At 32.9% G+C, this 22675-nt stretch overlaps 1 protein-coding gene across 3 annotated transcripts in view; it reads left to right on the forward strand.

Annotated features, from left to right (window-relative positions):
- Positions 1 to 22675, forward strand: part of PHF14 (PHD finger protein 14) — a 188976-nt gene that overhangs the window by 129962 nt on the left and 36339 nt on the right. Inside the window, exons 17-18 of one of the 3 annotated variants that reach the window (XM_013979727.2) lie at positions 2568 to 2597; positions 3354 to 3471. In XM_013979727.2, the coding sequence (XP_013835181.1) occupies positions 2568 to 2597; positions 3354 to 3471 (148 nt within the window). The remainder of the gene's footprint in view (positions 1 to 2567; positions 2598 to 3353; positions 3472 to 22675) is intronic. The other 2 variants (XM_013979728.2, XM_005667644.2) reach the window with 2 other exon arrangements.

Genomic DNA, 22675 nt, shown 5'->3' on the forward strand with positions numbered 1-22675 from the left:
CTTATTTGAGTTTTAAAAATGGTCTAAATTTGTAACCTAGCCATAATTTGTTGGCTAACACAATTTGCTAAAGTTTACACAGTGGTGTATGTGTGCATAAAATAAGTAATCCACTATTTTTACCATCTAAATTGTTTGATTCCTAGGATTCTTAGTGATATCTCTTACATTTGTCTATGGTGTATTAAATCTTGCAAATTCTGATGGAGTTCACTATTATCACTCAGGACATTTTTTGTTATCAGCACATAAAGCTATAGATTTCTTCAATTAAATGTTCTAGCGTAGAAACAACTATATTTTTCCACATGGGAATAATTTTAGTCATTTTATAAAGGGCTTATATTTATATTAATTTATTAACATAGCTATTGATTTCAAGATTGAGTTCTTTTTGTTTTTTCCTTTCCTGAATTTTGACAGTTCCTAAGTATATTAACTATTCCTTTTTGCTGCTTCGTCTTGGAATTAACAGTTTTTATTTACTAGTGAGGGACCCTATAACTTGATAGAACTCCCATATCACCCACTGATTTTAACAAGCAAATTCTGCTATTCCTCTCTGACCCATCACTAACACATGAGAATCATGTGTAAACTAAGTGATTCTGAAAGGTGTCACTAATGAAGGAATCAGTAAGGATTAGATCATTTCCAAACATCGTATACCTCAATATTATTTTCTAGCAGATCTAGCATATAAAATCTTTCTTTTCCCTTTTGCATTTATTATTGAGCTAAAAGATAACTTGAGTTTACAGTTAATTGAAATCAGCTACAAACTTGAACAGTAGCAATATAGCGAACTTTATTTGCTTGAAATACATATACATACCAACAAGAACCACCTTAGTACATGAAGGTGAAAGGTAAGAAGTTATGATTTACCTTTATAGTCATCATAGTGTTTGATTCTAGTTATACACTAGAAGTCTTAGTTTACAGGTTATTATGGGACAGACTTATATATGCAATAATTATGTGGTAATTTGATGTGAACTAGGAAAACATTAATACCATAATGTTTTACCTATTAAACACCCAAATCGAACTTGGGCATTTAATAGGTAAAACAAGTTTAGGCAAACTGAACTTGCTGAAAAACCCTAAGTTAAGCAAAAAAGACTATTTAACCAAAATTGAGTCCAGGTACTTAGTTTTCATTTTCTTTCCTTTTTTTTAACTGTCAATTTGCACATTTTTAAGTTCATTGATCTAGAACCCACAACAAATTTTTATTGGGGAAAGCTGCCTAGATGAATACACTGAAGTATCACCTAGAAAGTATTAGCTGATATTTTTCAAGCAAATGACAACCTATAAAGGTTGAATACAAGAATTTAAACAGAACAGCAAACTGGTGGTACTCATTTCCAAACAAAAGGCTGCCGCATCTGTTACTCGTACTTTGTGACCCTGAGATAACAAAGATAGAGTAAAATTATATTGAATGGATCTTCTTGTTGAAGCAAAAAATGTGATTCTTTTTAAATTTTCCAGTAAAAGATGATTTAAATATTTCTTTCTGAAGAATATGCCCTTAGCTATCTAGAAATCAAAGGAATATGCCCTTAGCTATCTAGAAATCTCAACTTTCTGATAACTCATAAATGCTTATACTTTGAAGGTTCCTATAACTATGTGTTTAATGAAATTGGAGTTTTAACTATTGAAAAATAAATTGAATTAAGAAGAAAGAACATAAAAGTGTGTGGGCTTGCCACTTATTCTTAGGTTGTTTGATATTAGCTCTGTATTATCTATTATTCTTAATGCCAGAAAAATAGGTATTTAAACATTTTAATTGCTTTAAATATATTTTAGGATAGTTTATAATATTGGCACATAAAGTACTGTTACTACTCTTTCATTTTATTTTTTCCTATACCTAGAATTATTACAGTAAACATTTTCATTCAAATCCATCTCTTAATTCTAAATGAAAGATTTTGGAGAAGTATGTAAGTTTATTTGGTTGATAAGAAAATTGTAGAGGAAGAAGTGTATAAACTTATGACACAATTGTGTTTTAAATTTCTTTATACTTGAATAACTTAGCCAAGTTGCTAAATTTTCTGAAACTTTTGATTCCCAGAATGGGTCTTTGGGAGATAGAGTTTTGTAGCATGTTACGATTTTTTTTACTATAAATGTAGGTTTATAGTTCCTTTTATCCGTGAAAATAAATTTTTTCTTTGCATGTTGTTTACTATAGTAACTCTTTCTCCTTTTTTTCTCATAAAGGTTATTGAGTAGTAATTTGTACTTTATTCAAGTAATATATGTCCTATAAAATATCCTCCTTGGTTTCTTAATTATGGATTTCTCAACTTTTTAAGTTTTAAATCACCAAGAGTATATATATACAGAGAATGTAACAGAGAATGTAACAGATTGGTTAAGTATTTTTTAACTTAAAAAACCACAAGGAAAATGAGGAATATAATCCTTTCTATAAAATGTGTATATCTTTGTTATTTGTTGTTAAATTTTGGTCTTGTTATTCCAACTGATGCAAAATTCTTTTACAAAACACTGAAATAATACAGATCTTTCTTCATTGTCAGCAGGATGAGATTGTCTGAAACGAAGAATAGGTATGATAGTTTTCTTAGACTTTGTACATCATAGGTGGCAAAATACTATCAAAACAGTGGTTCATAAGCTTTAAAATGTACTAGGAGGTTCTTTGAAAAACTAAATAACTGAAAATGACAGGTAAATTTTGAGAAAATTTATATTTTAGAAAACAGTGTCAAATTCTTTGAATGGTTTTTATTTGCTCTGGATTATGTTAGCATGCTATAAACATTAGAAAGTTTATTGCTGTCCAACTTAGAGAAAGAGAGTTATGAGGTATATAAATTTTATAGAATGAAGTGTAGTGTAGCCTAGTAGAATTCACTAGATTTCTGAAATTTTTAAAATAATCACAATGTAATAAATTGAAGTCATCTTAAATTATATGTATCTAATTAAATGTTTTAAAACTGTTTAATGGGAAAATGATTATTGAAGTTCAAATTTGAAATTATTAATATTTGTTAGTTTTGAAGACATATGGCTATACACATACATTTATTCATATGCTCTTACCATTTCTACTCTCAAAATGTTCTGAATGATACTTTGTTAATTTTATTGTTTTTATTTTGTTTTTCCTAAAAAACTTACTTCAGGTGTACATTGTCTTTTTCATAAACATTCATTTAACTTAATAATCTTGTCAGCTAAGGATAGAAGAAAATAGTATTATAGTTGAAATATATAATAGTTTGCTATTTTTATCTGAAAAAAAAGTGTGTTTTTTTAAAATTTTATTTAGATATTCCATTTATCTCTTTACCCTGCAGGTGTGATGAATGCAGACTGTGCTACCATTTTGGTTGTTTGGATCCTCCTTTGAAAAAGTCTCCTAAACAAACAGGCTATGGATGGATATGTCAAGAGTGTGATTCTTCATCTTCTAAGGTAAGGGGGGAAACCTGCAAGAAAAAGTGTTGTTTCTCTTATCTTGATAGCTTTTTTTCTATCTCATCATCACCTTCCTAACTTTTAAGAGGACTGGAATACAAAGGTCCAACATTTTAATCTAATGCTCTTTAAGAATATATTGCCATGGTGATATTATTGCACTTAAATTAAGGAATAAAGAGCTCTATGAAATATTTTAGCTGCTTTGTGTATTCTCTATATTACTGTGTCATGTTAAATAGTTCTCTAGTAGCCAAAAAAAGTCACCCTCTACTAATTTACTACAACTAAGGAATAACCAATAAAATCAATTTAATTTTATAGTTGACTCATCTTAAGGTATAAATATATTGTGAATGTTTGATAAGGTCTGTTCTTTGAGCAGACTAGTTTTTATATCCCAAATTTTTTTCCAATAATTATTTTAGATATGTAAAAGGATGAAATTTCTCATAGTTCACCTCCAAAAATAAACTATTGAAATCATGTCTTTTGATCATCAATATTATAACCTTAAATTGTGATCTACATTTTGAGATTATTGTGTGTTTTTTAAAATGTGTGAGTGAATAGCAGTACTCCTAATGCTCTGACTCTTGACAGAAATATTGAATATATTTTAACTAAGACAGTATGGTCAACTAAGACAATGTTAACCAATATTAATATGGGTTAATCAAATTGTTCTTCCTTAAATAGACAACAGAAGTTAACTGTTTCTTGTAATATGGTCCTCAAGCCATCTTTCCTAAGTGCCATTTAAATGCATTTGTTTTTACTAGAGTGAATAAAAATTGATACTGAAATACTATCTGATCATGGAATCAAATCAGTTAAAATTACTTACTTCAACTTACCACAAAAACCATCTGTAAAAATTTACAAAAGCTACACAAAAGCATTTGACTATATAAAAAAAATTGAAATATTTTTTAAATAAACCAACTTACTAAAAATTTTATATACTTATATAATGATTATTACATAGAATATACTATGTATTTTATTTAATAATAAGCATTTTTGTTCAAGGTTTTTTTGTTTTTTTGGGTTTTTTTTGTCTTTTCTAGGGCCACACCCACGGCACATGGAGGTCCCCAGGCAAGGGGATCTAATCGGATCTGAAGCGTCCGGCCTACGCCAGAGCCATGGCAACGCTGGATCTGAGCCACATCTGCGACCTACACCACAGCTCACAGCAATGCTGGATCCTTAACCCACTGAGCGAGGCCAGGGATTGAACCCGCAACCTCATGGTTCCTAGTTGGATTTGTTAACCACTGAGCCACCACGGGAACTCCTGTCCAAGGTTTTAAAGTATATAACATCAAGAATTATTTTCCAGTTTTTTATTAAGACCTAGATTTAAGAGGAGCATATTTAATATCAGGAAGTTTTATTATATAATTTAAAAATGCTTTCCAGAAATTATATTTAAATGAAAAAAAAATAGTGGCACACTTTAAATAGTTGCCTTAAACCAACTATAATGGAAAAAGTAAAAATCATTAAAAAAATAAAAGTGCTCTGCTAAAAAAAATTAAATAGTTGTCTTATAAGATGCTTTGTGGCATAATACAATTTTTTTGAGTGTGCTTTCTATTTGGGGCTTTCTCCTACCCTCAAAAAGCAATTAGGAAAATAATTTTTTGCATTTTATAAGTAAGCATTTTTCTACGCATGCTTTTGAGAAGGCTGTATACTACTGTAAATATGTAGCATTATATTAAGTGCAGAATGGCTTTGTTATATAGTAAATTTGTTAATGAGTATTGAAAATGCAAGAGGACGTATTTCACATATGTTGGGAGTATACAAAATTAATACTTTGCAAATGCAATAGGTGGATGCCAGTAGCCATTAGAAGAGTAAGATGTTCTTGTTTCTGTTTCTCCCTTAACCAGATAGTAAGGTCTTTGGACTCTGAATGGAAATCCATTAGGAAGGCACATTGTTAGAAAACTTGCATCATATTTGCTGTACCCTGACCTGTATTTGAGTGAATACCAGATGTAAAAGCTAACATTTTCAAAATTTTTGATACAGATAACAGTATCTACTTGCTGATGTCACAGCAGTTTATTGTAAGGATTACAGCAGTGAAATGGATTTATATTTTATCATACCAACATGAATATTACATACTTTTACTTTTTTCCAATGAAAAATTAAATTTAATGTAATAGTTACATTGAAAGTTAAGGAAACTTAATTCATTCCCTTGAATATATGTGTTGCATCAACTCTGTTTTGCTTACTTGAAAGACTTCCATTCTTGACTAGCAGTTAGTAAATTTCTGTTTACATTTTCTCTTGTAAGGTGTTTACTAGTATTGGGTCCCAAGAGGAAAAAAATTGATAGATAATATCATGCTTTATAAGTCAGTAAATTGCTGCAGAAGCTTTTAAATTAAGAAAGCAGTATATTATTAACATCTGAGTCAAGAAAATTAGTATTATTTTAGGGCCTAAAAGAAATCCAGAATAAAATTTAATGTATTTTGCTTGTCCTTTATTTTTTTTTTTCTGTTTGCTTTGGTAGAATGATATTTGTTAGATAATCCTGGATATATTTTCTATATGTTCTAATATTTTAATGATGTGAAAAACCAGGGTAGAAGTAATTATTGTCAGGAGAAAGGAAATGAATCAGTTGCCAATAAATTTAGGTGGCGGAAAGTGAATATAAAATTGTTATAGCCATAAAATATATATCCAATTCTTTTCTCTATGGTAGTAAGGATTATTAAGTCCAATAAATCTTGTTTTTATTATAAAAATTTGACTCCCAAGTAAGAAATCATTTATTTTGCTTAGAATTTTAGATTATACAAGGTGAGGGTGTGTAATTGAAAATGTGCCTGATAATGCATTGAACTTTAAACATTATTTAAATGTTAATTTTGCCTCCAAATTTTGCGTACCAGGGGAAACTCTAAATTATTGCCATGTATACTCTGAGTAGCATAATGTATTTTTATATGATTTTATCTTTAAAGTAATGGTTTTTTTGCTGTAGGCTTTATGAGGAGCAAAAATATTGTGCCACTAGTCCTGCCTATTGCTTTTAATTATGGAATTATAGAAATGGAATTACAGAAATGGAATTACAGAAATTCCACAAAAGTCTAACAAGATTTATCATATCTCAATCCATAATTTTAAGCTTTATATCATGAAAAATATACCTAAGTATATTAAATTAATAATATATACTGACAGTAAATTAGTATTGATTTAATAACAGTTTAACATTAGAATGATTTTTTGAAATGTAATTGACTTATAACTTTATGTTTAGTTGCAGATATACAACATAATGATTTGATATTTGTATATAGAATGACTGTTATTCTACCCACACCTGCCTTATCAATCCTTAATAACCCTAGGTAGTCACTTTAGGTTTCATGAAAAATGACCAACTACATGGACACAGATATATACATATACATGTACACATATCTACGCACATACAAACACATATGCATAAAACATACCTTCTACCATAGGCTATGTTTCAAAGACATTTGACAAAGGCAGCACCTATCCAGACAGTGTGCCTTGTTTATACTCAGTGGGACTAGTTTATTGATACTGATCACCATGCATTAAGGTTTTTTTTTTTCCTTGCTCTTTACTATGTTGTGAAAATACTGTTGCTAATGAATGCCATATGCTTGGGAAAGCAGTTTATTTTGTTCTTCAGCACCCACCTCAGCCATCTTTAATTTTTTCTACTGTGTCCGCTTCCATCCATTCTCCTAGGCCACATACCTGGAAACATCCTCTTTCATCCTGTCCCAATTAGAAAATCACTTGCTAAGTCCTGTAAAAGTGTTCTTTCTTAAATGTTTCTCTAGTTTGCTCTTTGTTCCTTTTCTCCACTGTTACTGTCTTTCTTAATTCAGTGCCTCACTTTTTCCTTGTTCTATCAGTTCCTCCTCTTTTAGAGGCTGTCTAAATAAATCTGCCACAGGAGTTCCCTTCATGGCTCAGTGTTTAACAAACCTGACTAGTATCCATGAGGACACGGGCTCGATCCCTGGCTTCGCTCAGTGGGTCAGTGGGTTAAGAATCCGGCATTGCCGTGAGCTGTGGTATAGGTCACAGTTGCAGCTCGGATCCCATATTGCTCTGGCTGTGGTGTAGACCAGCAGCTGTAGCTCTGATTTGACCCCCTAGCCTGGGAACTTTCATATACCACAGGTGTGGCCCTAAAAAATCAATCAATCAATCTGGCAGACTCATCTCCTCTTTTATTCATTCTCTTCATTAGAGTTCTTCTAATGAACTGATTGCATCCCAGGGCATAGACAACATGACTAATTAACTTAATCCTGTATAGCATCCCAATTAATTTCTATGTCTGAGTGTGTTTTCAAAATAAATAACATAATACTACTGTAGAAGTGTGTATAACTTCGCATGTATGTACTTATTAAGGTACGTATTTTAATATTTTAGTATTGAGGTACGTCAACAGTATTTGGAGACCATAGTCCTACATGCTACTAGAGAAATTTTCTTGAGCGTATGTTTGACAAACCATTGCTTTGCACCTGTCAGTGTTTTCTCATCCTCCTACATATCCAGAATATAACTGACAAGATCAGGAAATTAGCATTGTTACATTATTACCATCAAGCCCTCAGGTCTCATTAAAGTTTGCAGTTTGTCCCAATAATGTCCTTTATAGCAAAAGGATCCAGTACAGAGTCATTCATTCCATTTAGTTTTCATGTTTCTTTAATCTTAATCTGTAAAGACCCTTAGTTTTTTCCTGACTTAAATTATCTTGCCAAGTAAAAACTACAGGGGAGTTATTTTGTAGAATGTCTTTTACTTTGCATTTCTGGTCTTTTCTTGCAGTTAGATTCATTTAATGCACTTCTGACAAAAATACCACAGATATGACGCAGTATACATTCTATCAGGTGACACATAATTTCAATTTGAACCATAAATGGTGATGTTAACTTCAATCACTTGACTGAGGAATTATCTGCAAATCTTCTCCATTTTCTTTTCCCTACTCCTGGGGCTGCCATTTCTCTAAGAGCTCTACTTCTTTTTATGGAGGGTGGTATTTAGAAACCAAGATGTTGGTAGTAGATGTGCTTATTGTTATGGATGTTGCACTTCCTAGGTCTTTTCAGTAGGCAGAACCAAGAATTAGGTTTATGTATGTACATTTATAGGCATACTCATTTACATTTATATTTCTTTGTCTTCATAGATCTGAGAAACCATTCTAGTTTTCTCTCTTTTCATGTTTGTAACTCTCTTACTGAAAACTGCCTCCCATAATCCTTAATATATATTATATGATTAATCCCCTGATATAAAACAAATCTGCTCTCACTTTCCACCCGCACTACATGTAGAAACTTACTTTGCTTACCATAACCTTATGGCTTTTAGATTGAATTGTTCAGGAAGAGGAGAGCAGACTTTTATTTATTTATTTATTTATTTTAAATAAGCTTCTACAGTTATGTTAATAAGCAGTCAGGTATAAGAACCATTGTTTTATGCATTTTATAAATTCTTCAGTTGTTAAAAAAGCTGGTAAGCTAAAAATTAACCTTTTGCAATTTTATTTATTTATTTATTTATTTACTTGTCTTTTCTTGGGCCGCTCCTGTGGCATATGGAGATTCCCAGACTAGGGGGTCTAATTGGAGCTGTAGCTGCCAGCCTATGCCAGAGCCACAGTAGCACAGAATCCGAGCCACATCTGCCACCTACACCACAGCTCAAGGCACCACCAGATCCTTAACCCACTGAGCAAGTCCAGGGAGCGAACCTGCAACCTCATGGTTCCTAGTCGGATTTGTTAACCACTTAGCCACAATGGGAACACCTAACCTTTTGCAATTTTAAAACAAAAAATGCACAAGGTATATAACCCAAGTCGAACTTCAGCAAACACTTTAAAATTATGTTGAATACTTACATGTAAGATATAAAGTAGACTTAATATTACATTTTTATTAAGATAGGGCACAGTTCAATATTCTCTTTTTTCTGAGGTTGTATTTCATAGAGATCTCAACAAATTCTTGTGCTGAAACACTCCAAAATGAAGATACCTTATTTTGACATTGTTAAATGAACATGTATAAATATTTCTTTAAAAAGGACTTCATCCAAGTTATATATATTCACAAGTGCCACTGAGAATTTAACTACACATCATATGTTTTACAGTGACCGTACCAGTTATGATTCTAGCTTTTCGTCCTTGTTTATACTCTGTTTTGTGAAAAGTCAAAGAGTATATGTGACCGGTCATTATCTGAATACTATAAGATGAGCTGCCTTAGCTTGGAGACCTCCATTTGGTTCACTCTTATTTGATCTTTCTAGTATACTACCCTTTTTGAGTCATAATAAGTTGAATTCATATGCTTAAAAATCTCATCTAAATCCCTATGGAAGGTTTTCTGGAACTACAAATGCATGACTTACCTGAAGCTCAGGTGAGTGGTACTTTTTGAAAATCATTTTGTATTAGAAATCCATGAGTAGGGAAGTAAGATTTTTTTTTCTAAAGTTTTGTTTTATTTTCCAATTCTTTTTCCATTGAGCAATTAGAATTCTATAATTAATATGCTTATGTCAAAATAACATACGTAAATATTTGTTATCAAGTAAAACAGTCATTGAGAATTTTGCCCCTTTAAGAACTGAACAGAATAATATCTCCAAGGAATATCTTGCCACAATACATTAAACAAGCACATTTAATGGAACCTGGTGATATTGGAAATTGAATGTCTGAGTTTTATGTATTATGAAGATTTATGAAAAATATAAAATTAAAGTGAATTATCCTTTAAAGTTCTTCTAAATTTAAAGCATATAACTGACCCATAAAAACAGGACTTTTTAATGTTTTAACTATTCATATGACCTCTGAGATTTTATGTGGCATTAGGTTAGATTTGAAGTTTCTAAATTTAGCATGTTTAACAGATAAGTTATTTTCAGGTAGAACTTAAAACTACATATCCATCTTAATTCAGTATTCTTCTAGGACTTGTGTGACATTGGAGGTTATAACAATATGTTTTACCAAGCTTTCCTGAGTTTTGATATGCCTTGTTTCTGATACAGTTATGTAAAATCTAGAGAAAAGTTGTTTATACAGTGTCCTAAGTTAGAATCCTATAGAACAAATCTGCGGTAGTTTATAGATTTACTAAAGTTTGAGAATTAAAACTGATGTGGTTATCCTTGATGATGGCTATAGTAAAATATTTAAACTTGAGATTTCCTCTTTGCTAGTGTGTGGGGTAAAGCCCACAAACTTCCAATTGATCTTGTAACTTATCCTAGGATAAGTGCTAAGTTCCCTAGCAGGCAAAATTATTTTTATGTCTTTTAAGTCTTTAGTTTCTAATAGAGTATAGGACTTTGAGACTAGTAACAATGTTTTGTGAATTCAACAAAAAAATAATAGTCATTAACAATTCTACTAACTATAGCGGGCACTGTGCTTTAAAAAAAAAATAGAATGTGTTACTTATTTAAATTGAATGTTTATGTACTGAACTTAACTTTATCATTATTGCCTGCTCAAAAATGTTGTTTAATTGATTGTCCAAGACATGTTTCTGAAACCTATCCCTAGGTAATATTTTTACCAACTAACAATTTTCAGCAAGACAAAAATTGTTTATGGTTGTTCTTTACAATAGAATTGGAGTCTCTACTACTCTGTTAGCTCTGTAACCTAAGATCATTTGCATGGGGACTGTGCAGTGCACATTAAGCGCATTGGAATGCTTTAGTAATTCATGGTCAGGTTTTCCTTAAGAATCTTTTCAAAAATAGGACTTCTTTCCTTCAGGTAAAATTTGCCAATGTTTATGACATACACTTTTATATATTCCTGTTTAAACAGGAAGTAAATCATTGGAACCGCTAAAATTACTTAAATGTTTTCTGTATTTTTTTTTTTTTTGGAAACACTGAAAAACTAAATCACCTTTTAAGTTACACTTACTAAAAACTAGGAAAACCAAGCCATTTTCTAATTCACATGTTATGTGGACTTGATGTGTTTAGATAGCATGCTGTGGATACCATGTGTGATGAGAAACTGATTAATTAAAGTACAGTAAGGTGCCATGCATAGGAATGCCTTTCAGTGCACACCAACTTCATACTATTCTTTGATTTAAAAAAAAAATTATTTTGGAGGAAAAGTAACCTACTAAAAATCTGATAGCTAAGGATGTTTCATTATAGCTTTTAAGTTAAAAAGAGGGAGTTCCCGTTGTGGCTCAGCGGTCTGCGAATCTGACTAGGAACCATGAGGTTGAGGGTTCAATCCCTAGCCTTGCTCAGTGGGTTAAGGATCCGGCATTGCTGTGAGCTGTGGTGTGGGTCACAGATGTGGCTTGGATCCCAAGTTGCTGTGGCTCTGGCATAAGCCAGTGGCTACAGCTCTGATTTGACCATTAGCCTAGGAACCTCCTTATGCCACTGGAGCAGACTTAGAAAAGGCAAAAGACAAAAAAAAAAAAAAAGAAGTTAAAAAGAATATTTTTACCCTATTAGCCCCACATATGAAATACTGTTTATAATATCCCAAGAATAAATGAAGAATATATTAATTACATAACATTACTATTCCAGTATTTATATATAATGTGAGTGTGAGAGAGATTGTTCATTGCAGAGTCCTAGATGAATTAAGCTAGCTCATTCTCAGAGTTATGAAAGTAACACCTGAAAAGCCTTTTATTCCTACTATTCCAAAAAATAGAGTGCACTTTCATGTGTTCTAGATAAAAGTACAGTTATATAGTTACTTCACTCTAATTTAAGCATGAGTTTCACTATTTCATCAGTTTGTAGAGTTACTTACCTGATAAAAAATTGTCTTTCTAACATAGGTATTGTGGTTTAAGCCATAGCCTTTTGTCTACACTAAGATAGACTTCTTTAGATCTAAGCTAAGAAAATGCAGAGTATGAACTCTGATAGTCAGTGGAATTGAGTTCTGAAATCAAGTGTATTTAAGCATTCTAATCTTGCTTTTCTGATAGAATCCTTATCAAGATTAACAAACTACAGATTAGGGGTTAGTGTGTTATGCCGTGTACGTACATTTTAACAGACTCATTTTTGACACCTCTGAAATTAGGATGTATATCTATAAGTAGATATTATAAGATATCTTTAAGTGCTGATACTGCTTTTTTTCCATAAAAAAAAATCTGTTAAATTTATGGAGTTATAATCTGAGGCATTGTTGAATAAGCAAATAGAGTAATTTTAATACACAGAAGGTCAAAATATGCAATGTGATATAGAAGAGAGAGATTTATGAACTTTGAAAAGAAGCAAACTGAGATCAGATAATAACTATGTACAATGTTTGTGATCTTCAGCAAGTGGCTTCACTTCATTGAGCTTCACGTTGCTGTTTTGTGAAAGATTTGTTGGCAGTATTTATAATAATAGAGGCACCAAGTAAATGACACATCTTCTTATTCTTAAAAATAAGCAAGCATTTTAGCCAGGGAGAGAAGAGTTCAAAATCAATGACACCATTAGAATTTTCACATATGAAAAGTGTTTTTAAAGAGTAATCTGAGAGCAGTTTTCTGTGTTTATTTTTTTCATCTTCACGCAGTTTTCCACATGGTTAAATACTCTTTTCTAACCAAACTTTTAAGTACTGCACAGTATTTTTTGGCTTAGATACACTCAGTGTAATTTCTGAGCCCCAAAAATGAACATTTTAGAAATAAGAAAGTACCATAATAGTAGTAATAATAGCAGTTAACATTTATTGACTACCACTAATATGCCTAGCATTTTCTAAGCACTTAAAATGTATAATGCCTTTTAATCCTCACCATGGTCTTTAACGTAGTTACTGTTTTTCATTTCTGTGTGGGTAACAAAAAATGAGGTCAAGGAATTAAAGATTGTACAGCTGATAAGTGTACAATTAAGTGTACAATAATTTGAGTGATTCAAACTCAGATCTGCCTGATTCTAGAGCCTATGTTTAGAAACTTGTTTTTACATATTGAGAGAGGTATTTGCTATTCCTTGTGGCAGAGATTCTTAAATTAGGATTTTGTCCTAAAGCCATTTTAGATTTGCATAATGTAGAAACTCTTATTTTTTTTCTATTATAAATAAACACTCCTAGTAATAGGAAAAGGAAAAATACTTATATTTTAAAGTGGGTTCTATTTTGGTCTTTTTAATGAATAGGAAAATAAAGCTTGGAGGTATCTTAAAACAAATGGGTTGATTAAAGATTGTCCTATGGTAAGATGTTTGAAGATAGACTAAAACTGAAGGCTCTTTCTTTCTGAAATTCAGTGAAATAAGTGTCTTGTGTTAAAGGAGATACCGCTTGACAAGATAGATGATTTATGTGGACCCAGGAGAATCTAATCTTTTGTACTTGGAGGAAGGTGAGGGAAAGGGATCTAAAAGTGAATTTTTTTTAATTGGGCGCTAAGCACTGTATTTTAGCTGAGTCAAATATTACTGCCTAATGTTTGTCATGAGTTGTGAAGTTTGAAAACTTGTACTGTAAAAAGAAACTAAAACCAACCACATTCAATCTCTTTGCAAAGATAGTTTAAGAATATTCTGATTTATGCAGTGTCAGCCACTTTTTGTATAAACTGAAAGATTTCATATTATTTTTCAATGTTAGCATTTTTTGCAGTAAAAAACCCTCTTATTCAGAAACAATACCCTGTTTGTCAGTGGATAAAATACTAAGTATAAAGCAGTATTAAGCTCATTTGGGTTAATTCTTCTGCTAATTCTTTTGTTAACCAAAGAGTATGAAATTATTACTCCATCTATAAAAAGTTAAAAAATGCTTTGCTCCTTCTTGGCAGATAAAGCTCCATATATGTCCCTTTTTATTCCACTGTATTTCCACCTGTGAACCTAGCTTAGCATCTCAGTTCTTTTGTGATTTCAGACTTCTACAACATATTTTAGCTAGCTTTAATACATTGTTCTCCTTTTTCCTCTGGACTCTATTCATATGCTAAATTTAAACTCTGGTCACCTAAGATACAATCTATTTTAATGTTTTCTCTGAAGGTATCTTAAAGGTTTATGTTGTAGTGTTATATTGCCATTGAAGTTAAGTTGGTTTTTTGTTAAATGTACCTTCAATAATGGCTGCAAATGATTATCTGCTTCGCTGGTTTGAAAACTCTTTAAAGTATGCTTATAGAGGTTAAAATTTTTAAGAATCACTTTGAAAAGTTCAAGCTGCATCAAAGCATTTTTATCAGTTCACTTTTGTGTTCCTGAGGGACCGGACTGTTTTCTCAACTTCTAAAGACAAATAGCATTCTGTAAATTTTATTTCTAAAGTCAGATTTTTGCATTTAGATTAGCAGATATTTGTGAACCAGTTTCCAAAGCAGAGATATATAAATACTTAGTCTAAAGCAAATCATGAGCATAGAATATTTCACCATTATTTTTAAATTTTATTTTATTATGTTTTAATATGCCAGTTTCAACATAAACACCAAGGACAAAAAAATCATAACTTAGTAAGTTATGATTAACTTTTATCATAGTTATTCTCAATTCAAACTTTATTCCAACAGCTATTCCTTAGCTTAGTTATTATTAATTTTCCCTACTTTATTTTAGGAGTATGAATGAAGTAGATATTTTAGGATTGTGAATGAAGTAGATATTTTTATAAATCTTTCTTTTAAGGTTAAGGATCTGGCTTTGTCACTGCTGTGGCTCAGGCACAGTTGTGGCACTGGTTGGATTCCTGACCCAGGAACTTCCGCATATCATGGGTGCAGCCAAAAAAAAAAAAAAAAGGCAAAGCGGCATATAATTTAGTGATAGATACTGCATAAACTTTAACCTATTTACAGCATAAATAACTATATTAAGTACCATCTTATCCTCCATTTCTTTTTGTGTGCTCCTTTTTGAATTCTATTCATGAATGTAGTTTCTGCTGAGATAAACTTTCTTCATGATTAAGCTATTTCCAAATCCCCATATTTCCTCTCTTTTTCCTACTCTTTCTTCCCTACTCATTTTCCCCAGACTTAGTGAAAGTAGCATTTGGAAATATGACAGTCTATATATTTATCGAAGATATCTGTGTTCCAGAGTTCTCACTGTGGCTCAGTGAAACAAATCTGGCTAGTATCAATGAAGATGCAGGTTCAATCCCTGGCTTCACTTAGTGGGTTAAAGATCCAGCGTTGCTATGAGCTGTGGTGTAGGTTGCAGACATGGCTTGGATCTGGCATGGCTATAGCTGTAGGGTAGGCCAGTTGCTACAGCTCTGATTCAGCCCCTACCCTGGATACCTCCATATGCCGGGGGTGCAGCCCTCAAAAGACCAAAAAAAAAAAAAAGAAAAGAAAAGAAAAAGAAAATCTGTGTTCCTTCCTCAGTAAAAAAGCTTCCCTAAGAGAGGAACTTCCCTAGTAGGGCCAAATCCAATTAGTTGGCCTTTATTTTTTTTTTTACTCACCATGACAATTTGAGGGGGGAAAAAATCCTGCAGTCTGAAATTGATACCTTTATACTAAATTTATTTTATTTTTTTAATATAATGATTTTTTTCCATTATAGATGGTTTACAGTGTTCTGTCAGTTTTCTACTGTACAGCATAGTGAACTAGTTACACATACATGTATACATTCTTTTTTCTCACATTATCAGGCTCCATCATGACTAGACATAGTTCCCAGTGCTACACAGCAGGATCTCATTGCTAATCCATTGCAAAGGCAATAGTCTGCAGCTATTAACTCCAAGCTCCCAATCCATCCCACTCCCTCCCCCTCCCCCTCCTCCTCCCCCTTGGAAACCACAAGTAAATAAAGAGTATAAAAGGAGAAAACAGAAATGTCTTATGTGTTCTGTATATTAAATGCTTTAAGGACTATCCAGATTCCTATTTTTAAATGAGTAGTTTTCCCTTTTTATTCCTATCTAAATAAATTTTGCTCCTGAATTCAGGACAAGATGCAAATAGAATGTAACTTAATTCTTTCATCTCAATGCTTTTAAACAAAGCTCTGTTGGATTTTCTTTTTTTTTTTTTTCCAGTGACTCTAGGGCATATCTCATGGCTTTTCCAGTCTCTAAAGCATTAATAGTCTTCTTTTTTTAAGATCAAAAATTGAGTCCAAATTAATGTCAAACTTCAGTCTTTTAACCAGCTCTCCTCTCCAGCTCAGGCCTGCCTCAAACTGGAAAATGTGTACTTTGGAAGGGAACCATACTGGACTTTGACTCTTGTCCCTGCTTCCTTTTGTAGGTTTTTAGTGTGATTTCTCATTGCTAGGGCTTTCCTACCTGCTCTTCTTGAAATGAGCTATGTGTTTTCCTATGGATTATTTATAACTCATTTTTAGAACTCAAGTCCCTTTTGTCTCCTCTTTGGTCGGCATCACCCCACTCTCACTAGTCTGTCCTTTTTGGCTAGATCCCTTTCTGGACAACCGGAGTCCTGCTCTCTTTCACAGGTCATCATTTGTCCTAAGGTAAGCTCATGTAGACTCTTGCTCTGCACGGTCAGAAAAAGTCATTCCCCCTGCAGTCCTGCAGCTTTGCTGCTCTGCCACTACAACTAGACAGACGAATCACCAGACAGGCTCTGTATCCCTCAAACTCCTGGGGGACAAGCACTCTGAGTACTTTTCAGAAAAGGCTTTCTTAAATAGGGACTTCCTTTAGAGTACTTCTTTTAAAGAAATCCTTGCCTTTCCTCATTCTTCAGGACTTCTCCTTTGATGAATTATCATACCAAACTTTTTGTGTGTGAGACTGAAGAAAATTTTTTCTGAAGTATTTCATCAGTATATATCTTTTAAAAATGAAATTTTAGATGTTTGAGAGATTATCACCTACCCCATGAGTCCTTTACTGTGAAAATGTCAAATATCTGATCATCATGACTCAGATCATCTTTATTCCTAGTTCTTCCACTTCTACCAGTTCTTCGACTCCTCTCAAGACCTCTAGGCCATGTCTTATTTCTGATTTTATCTGCCTCCCCCCTTTTAAACTGATTTGGCATTTTAATGTATACTTTTTGAAAATATTTGAGCACTCTATTGTAATTTCTCAACTTTCTCTGGGTCCACTGTATTATCTCATTTTTTTTTTTTCTGGCTAGAAATAACTGGAAGAATTTGTGCACTTAGATTCATTACAAGTTTATGCCTCCGAAGTTAAACCAAGCCTCACTGTGGTTTTTTGTGAGTTCCTTTTTAGATTTCTTATAGAAGTTATTTCAGATATTTGCTACACATCTCAAGGCTCAGTTTTATTTATAGCACTCTCATTTTTTTTCTAGATGAATCTGTCTTCTACTTCACTGAGGAAAAGGGGGCCATATCTTTACCCAACCTTAGAAGTAGCCTTTATTACTTTTCCAACTTCTACCTTTGTTACTTTCAAAAATACTTCAATCTCTCATTTCTTTTCTCAGGAAAAAAAAAAAAACTTTTGTTCTTTAGTCCCCAAATCTTTCTCTTCAGAATCTAAATTTCTATTCTCATTAAGCCATCCTACAAACTTTTTCCAAATCAGTCTTTCTGAAAGATCACTTTTCATATGTCCTTCCAGATTAGAAATTCAAAGAAGTAGCTCTTCATTGTCCATTACTATAACACAGACATTAGAGTTTTATCCTACCTTTCAAGGCCATTTATAATATGGCCCCATGCTGATATTCTAGATAGCTCTTTCTTTCTTTTTTTTTTTTTTTTTGTCTTTTTGTCTTTTTGACATTTCTTGGGCCGCTCCTACAGCATATAGAGGTTCCCAGGCTAAGGGTTGAATCAGAGCTGTAGCCACTGGCCTACGCCAGAGCCACAGCAACAGAGGATATGAGCCGTGTCTGCAACCTACACCACAGGTCACGGCAACACCAGATCCTTAACCCACTGAGCAAGGCCAGGAATCAAACCCGCAACCTCATGGTTCCTAGTCGGATTCGTTAACCACTGAGCCATGATGGGGACTCCTAGATAGCTCTTTCTCTTTCTTCCCCATCCCTCCTTCCTTCTCTCTCCCTTTTAAAAATATCATCAGGGTGTCATGCCTATTTTTTTTGCTTGTTGGTTTGTTTAATTAAATGAGCAGCTTAAATCCTAGTTTTCCCAACAGTCTTTGGGACTAGACTAAATTTCTCATGCATTTTGCTAGATGGGTCATTTGCCATTCAGTAGATGTTTGTTTTTTATCTTTTTAAGTTGAGGCTCTTTTTTACCAGCTAGATTGCAGACTCTTAAGACAGAGAATATATTTTCATAATTCTTTAATGACAAGGAATCTGAATGTTACATGTAATTTTTTCTAAGATAAATTCAAAATTGCTCCTGGTAGTTCTTCACTGCTAGCCTATTTCCTACTAGTTGTTATTGAAATTATTATTATTATTATTACTATTTACTGAATGGTAGTAGAAATGATGCAGATTCTAGCTTTTGCCTTAGATGCCCAAGGTATTTGTTGAACTACAAATGGATGTCTAAAACATAAATTTCTGCCAGCCATGACCCAAGTATGCAGAAAAGACCAAGAATAGAGAGACATAAGAAAATATCTATTCTTCAAGTTTAAAATAATACCGTTTCCTAGAATAGTTTCTGTTTCTCTCTAGTTCACTCAGTATTTCTATTAACATTTGGAAGTATCTGTTGATTAGAGTAAATTTCTCTGAAATAGAGATAGAATTTTAAATTAAAAAGAAAGTGTCTCCCCCAGAATGAAGATCACTGGGGTTGTCTACGAGTTTAAAATTCATCTGAAGAAAAATGTATATTTCATAATTTTTGTATACAATGTTTTATAAGAAACATATTTAATAAGAAACATGAACTCTTCAACTTATACAGATTTACAGATTTTTTTTTTTGTCTTGATGGACCTACCAATATGTCTGAAATTGGAGCCTCATTTTATAGAATAAAAATCTATAGCATTTAAAAGGTATGCTATATACTCTACTAGATGCTTGAAAAGACTAAAACAATCAGACATGAGTCTGGCCCTTAAAAAGTTATGTTCTAGTGGGGTAGATAAGGTAGGTATGGATATAATTATAATACAAGACTTAGTGTTAAATGCCAATAGAAGGTAAGGTAAGCTGCTGGAAATTGGAAGACTAGGTACATTGCTTTCAGATCCAACAATTGAAAAGAGATTGTGGATATGTCATTTGAATAGAATTATGAAAATTAGCTTGGATTTGTTAGGAATATAAGTCAGGCTAGGTTATGCAGTATACACAAAATCCCAAATTTTTAGTGAACTAACACAAGTTGATTTCTCAGGCAAGTAGCATGTCAGTGCAGGTTGACAGAGCAACTCTTATACATCATAGTCACTTGAGGACCCAATCTGACGATAGTTTTATTTCAACATATGTTGTCCGAGGCACTGTGGCAGGAAATGAGGCAAATTAAAGAATAGCTTTTAAAAATCATATGTGGAAATAGATGCATTTCACTCCATCTTACATCCACAGATTACATAGTTAAACCTATATATCGTCAGGGACATGTAATGTAACCAGATGCTACCAGACTTTAGAGGCCTTTCTGGTAATTGAAGCAGCATAGGGAAATCCTTAGAGAGAAAGCATATATGTGCAATTTGAATGGGGGGAAATATGTAATCATTTGAAAAGTAGTAATTATATTAATAATAACTGTTAATGTGTTTAAATTTTTGTTCTTTTTGCTTTTCTTAATAGGCTTTTTTTGGAGCAGTTTTAAGTTTACATGAAAATTGAGGGGAAAGTACAGAGAGCTCCCCATGTGCCTCCTCATTCCTGCCACTCCTTCTATAATATCTAAAACTATAATAATAGTTTCATATTATTAACATCTTGCATTAGTGTGTACATTTGTTACAACTAATGAGCCAATATTGATACATTATTACAAGCTAAAAGTTCATAGTTTACATTAGGATTCACTCTTTGTGTTGTATATTCTATCGATTTTGAAAAATATATGATGACATATATTGACCATTACGGTATTATACAGGATAGTTTCAGCGCCCTAAACATCCTCTGTGCTCCACCTGTTCACCCCTCCTTCCCTTCCCCTAAACTGGAAACCACAGATCTTTTTACTGTCTCCATATTTTTGCCTTTTCCAGAATGTTATGTAATTGAAATTACATAGTACATAGCATTTTCACATTGGCTTCTCTCACTTGGTAATATACTTTACATTTTCTCCATGTCTTTTCATGGCTTGATAGCTCATTTCTTTCTTTCTTCCTTCTTTATTTTTTCTTCACATTTTAGGTTCATGGCAAAATTAAGTGAACAGTACAGAGAGTTTCCATATATCTGCATTCCCACAGATGCACAGCCAACTCTCCCCACTTATTTTATTCCATACCTCAGTGGTACATTTGTTGCTACCAATGAACCTGCACTGACACATCATTATTGCCCTAAGTCCATAGTTTACATTAAGGTTCATTCTTGGTGTTGTACACTCTGTAGGTTTTGATATACATATAATGAATTACATCCACCCATACAGTATCATGCTCCGTTGTGTTCTACCTACTTACTCCTCCCTCCATTTCCCAAACCCCTGGTAACCACAGATCCCGTTACCGTTTACATAGTTTTGCCTTTTCCAGAATATCATACAGTCGAAATCATACAGTATGTTTGGAAATACTACAGGTGATTTATCCATTCATCTATTGAAGGTGAAAGAGAAAGTATGAGTACAGTTAGTTTGTTCTATACACAACAGTCTTGATTGCTTCCACTTTTAGCAATTATGAATAAATCTGCTATGAACATACATGAATAGGTTTCTGTGTGTACATAAAGGAATTTTCAATTCCTTTGGGAAAAACCAGGGAGCATGGTTACCTGATCTTAAGCTAAAAGTATAGTTTTTGTAAGAAGCTGCCAAATTGTCTTCCCAAATAACTGTGCCATTCTGCATTCCCATCAGCAATAAATGACAGTTCTTTTTGCTTCACATCCTCGTCAACATTCCTGTTCAGTGTTTTGGCTTTTAGCAATTCTAATCGGTGTGTATGATATCTCATTACTGTTTTTATTTTATTTATTTATTTTTTTTGTCTTTTTGCTATTTCTTTGGGCTGCTCCTGCGGCATATGGAGGTTCCCAGGCTAGGGGTCGAATCAGAGCTGCAGCCACTGGCCTACACCAGAGCCACAGCAACGTGGGATCCGAGCCACGTCCTCAACCTACACCACAGCTCACGGCAACGCCGTATCCTTAACCCACTGAGCAAGGGCAGGGATCGAACCTGCAACCTCATGGTTCCTAGTCGGATTCGTTAACCACTGCGCCACGACGGGAACTCCTCATTAATGTTTTTAATTTGCAGCTCCCTATGACATATGATGTTGAGCATCTTTTCATTTGTGTCTTTTCAATCTATATGTCTACCTTGGTGACCTGTCTATCCAGATCTTTTGTTTGTTAATTTTGTTGTTCTCTTAGTGTTGCGTTTTAAGAATTCTTTTATATTTTGGATGCCCATTCTTTATCAGATCTGATAGTAATCAGATCCCTCTATCTAAGAGTTAATTTTGTTTGTTCACTTTTTTTAAGATTCCACATATAAGTGAAAACACAATGTTTGTCTTTCTCCATCTGATTTATTTCACTTAATATAATATCTTCAAGATCCAACCATGTCACATATGGGAGGATTTCATTCTTTTTTATGGCTGAGTAGCACTCCATTTTGTATATATATCACATCTTCCTTAACCATTCATCCATTGATAGACACATAATGGATGTTTTTAATTTTAATGATGTTCAACTTAATTTTTTTCTCTCATGGATAATACTTTGGTGTCATATCTAAAAAGTCACAGTCAACCTCATGGTCACCTAAATCTTTTCTTGTTTTCTTGTATGAATTTTATAGTTTTGCATTTTACATTTAATTCTCTGAACTATTTTGAGTCAATTTTTATGAAAAGTGTAACATCTGTATGTAGATTCTTTTTTTTCCTTTTTTTTTTTTTTTTTTTCTCATGGATGTGTACCAATGCCAGTTTCTAATAATCGGAAGTCAAATATTTGGAGTTCCCATTGTGGCTCAGCAGAAGTGAACCTAATTAGTATCCATAAGGATGTAGGTTTGATCCCTGGCCTTGATCAGTGGGGTAGGGATC

This window comes from Sus scrofa, chromosome 9 (genome assembly GCF_000003025.6).
Source record: "Sus scrofa isolate TJ Tabasco breed Duroc chromosome 9, Sscrofa11.1, whole genome shotgun sequence".
Classification (NCBI taxonomy): Eukaryota; Metazoa; Chordata; class Mammalia; order Artiodactyla; family Suidae; genus Sus; species Sus scrofa.